Source organism: Merops nubicus, unplaced genomic scaffold (genome assembly GCF_000691845.1).
Source record: "Merops nubicus isolate BGI_N331 unplaced genomic scaffold, ASM69184v1 Scaffold23990, whole genome shotgun sequence".
In the NCBI taxonomy this organism is placed as follows: domain Eukaryota; kingdom Metazoa; phylum Chordata; class Aves; order Coraciiformes; family Meropidae; genus Merops; species Merops nubicus.
In genome coordinates this window covers 1-2849 of record NW_008582516.1, presented here as the reverse complement: position 1 = coordinate 2849, position 2849 = coordinate 1, and the positions used below count along the sequence as shown (strand labels likewise).

The following is a 2849-nucleotide window of genomic DNA, read 5'->3' as shown; positions in this document are numbered from 1 at the left end:
ATATATATATTTTTATATGTATATATTTTACAGATAGTAGACCCAGTGATATCTGTAGAATTGTAAAAACATATTTACAAATAACTTTTTTTTTTTTTAAACATTACATATACATCAGCACCATAGTAAGAAAGAAAACAAAACAAAACAAAAAAAAACCAAACCAACCCCAAATCTAATAAAATCTACCTCTCTAGTTCTTGGTCCCAGTAGGGAGTATTTGGAGGAAGCTTTGCAAAGACAGCAGAGACTCAGCCTCCCCCTCATCTCCTCCCCAGAGCCCCGACACGTGTGGGACTTGCATTTCTAAACCCCCTTGCCCAGCTCCGTGGGCAGGTGGCTCCTGTCTTCAGCAGCAACTGGGGCAGGCCCTTGAGCTGTATGTCAGAAAGGGCTCCATAAAAGGGCTGTAACTAAAGTGTTTTAACAAAGATACGTTAGCAGTCAGGGCAAGCTGGATTGATAGCTCACCATGACCACATCCATGGTAAAACTGCAGCTTGTCCTGCCCATGTTACAGCATTTGTGGAGTCTCCTTCTCTGGACCCACCTGGACACCATCTGGTGCAGCCTGCTCTAAGTGACCCTGCTTTAGCAGGGGGGTTGGACTAGATCACCTCCAGAGGTCCCTTCCAACCCCTGCCACTCTGTGATTTGACACAGATGCCTCCCCCTGTCTAGGTGAGCCCTGTGAGGGGTTCTTGTGCAAAAGGGAAGGGTAACGGGGCACTGGGGGGGCTCCAGGCCCACCCCTTCGGCAGAGCTGTGCTCCAGAGGGGAAGGCAGGACCTGAAATGCCAAACCCCCTGTCTCCTGTGGGCACCTTGCCTGCCAGGCCCAAGGAGAGCAGCCCACGAGGAGGAACCAGCAGCTGGGCAGCTGTGCAGCAGAGCCACTCCCACTGCAGAGCACACCCCATGGCTCAGAGGCCAGCGCTAGGCCAGAGGTTCCCAAGCTCTGGACTGTGGGCCACGTTAACATTTTTATGCACCACTATAAAACCTGGTAAGCAGCTCTCAGCAGAAAACAGTGAGAAGGTGACAGGCTTCAGAGGACAGCTTACCTCTGCCTCAGACTGCATATAACCTCACACTGAGAGCCCAGGGTAAGGCTACCTGCCAAACCTGCACTTCTCCAGGGGAGAGGAGAAACTCATTCCCTGTGCCAAACCCTCCCTGTACGTTTTCTCACACGTGTCTTCTCCTCCCCTGCCTGAGCTGTTGCTCACCTGAAAAAAAGTGCAGCCAGCTCACCTTGCTTTACACAGAAAGACAGGAGGGGAGGGAATTGAATTGAAAACACAGTGGGGAGGAAGGGGAGAGAGCCCCACTTAGGACCTACGCCGATGTCTCCTGGCACCTCTCAGCGTCTCAACACCATTTGTAGCTGCTGTTCTGCACCCCCAGGCAGCCAGCACAGGTCAGAGTGTGCTGCTGCAGGTCCCAAAGGGGCTCCCCAAGTTAACCCACCCACCTAAGCTGTCTCCAGCAGCAGTCCCACAATCAAACTCTCCTCACTGCTCTGCCAGATTTATACTCTCCTACACTTTCATGGGGTTTTTATCGCTCTGCAGTGAAAATGCTGATCTCCCTGTGACCACTCAGCTTTGTCAAGCTGCACGTCCCCTTGTGACAGCCCAGAGCTGTCCCTGCAGGGCTGGCCATGGCTCACCTGGACCTGCTCACCCCGGGGTGAGCCTGCTTCTGACCAGGGCCTGTGCAATCGCCCACGGGCACCTCCAGGCTCTGCTCCCGGCTGCTCTCATCTGCTCCCCTGAGAGGTGCAGGGTTCACAGGAGGGGAGAGGCGTCGGCTCCACCCCACACCACTGTGCAACGACGCCTCGATTCAGTGGGGAAAGACCAAATTTTCCCAACCAGAGGCACCACCTGGCTTTTCCAGTTTCCCCATCCTGCCCCCCGCAGCAGAGATCGCTCGGTGGAAGTCTTGGGATGCCCCACGTTCTCATCATCCCACCAACCTTCCAAAGCTGGCTACACGTCAGCCCAGTTTGCACAATTAAAAGCAAAAGACAACAAAATAACCCCAAACCAATTCAAAGCCCCAACAATTTGAGGATGGGGAGAACATCCAGCTCTCTCTTTTCTTTCTTCACACGTAACAGCCAAAGCTCCAGACTACACAAGCCCCTTCACTGGGGGTTTCCAAACAACTCATCAAGTTCCTGTATCCACTCATCCCCTGGTCCGCCCTTCATGATGGAGTCCACAAGGTCTGTGCCCTCCGCTAGACCGGAGAACGACCCCCCTGCTCCTTCATTACTGTAGTTGTAAGACATGTCCTGAGTGGGGTTCCTCTCGTAGGCCTGGCCCTGGCTGCTCTGAGCAAAGTTACCACCCGGCATCTGCTGCGTGGGAGGCTGCCCGAAGCCAGGCATCGTGGGCACCCCCTGGCTTATTGCAGGCATCACCATGGGCCTGGCCTGGCTGGCTCCTTGTTGCCCAGGCAGTGGTTGCAGCAGCTGTCTCCCCAGGGCCGGGTTCAGGGCTCTCACTGCTCCACTCGTGTCCACGACTGTCTGACTGAGCCCCTGTGGGAAGTGCTGCTTGGAGAGCCGTGGCTGCCCAGGCTGCATGGGGTACGCCGTGCCGTTATTGAAGGGCCCCATGTCACTGCTAGTCCTCCCAGGGATACCTTGCAAGCCTCGCTGCTGCCAGTTCTGCGTTCCCTGAGGGACGGTCCCCATCAGGTTTTGAAGTCGTGGTGCCTGCGGCCTGGACAAGACCTGTCCCACGGGTCCTTTCATCTGCTGCTGATGCTGGGGCAGAGCAGAGTTCACCAGCACGTTCTGCCCGAAGGCCCCGACCATGCCCAGCGCCTGCCCCGCGG

General features: G+C 55.2%; 1 protein-coding gene across 1 annotated transcript; it reads right to left on the bottom strand.

The window, feature by feature from the left end:
* Positions 1-2079: 2079 nt before the first annotated feature.
* LOC103770748 (mastermind-like protein 3) lies at positions 2080-2829 on the bottom strand. Its single transcript, XM_008938025.1, has one exon. The coding sequence runs from the start codon at positions 2827-2829 to the stop codon at positions 2152-2154; it is 678 nt and encodes a 225-aa protein (XP_008936273.1). The 3' UTR covers positions 2080-2151.
* Positions 2830-2849: the final 20 nt, after the last annotated feature.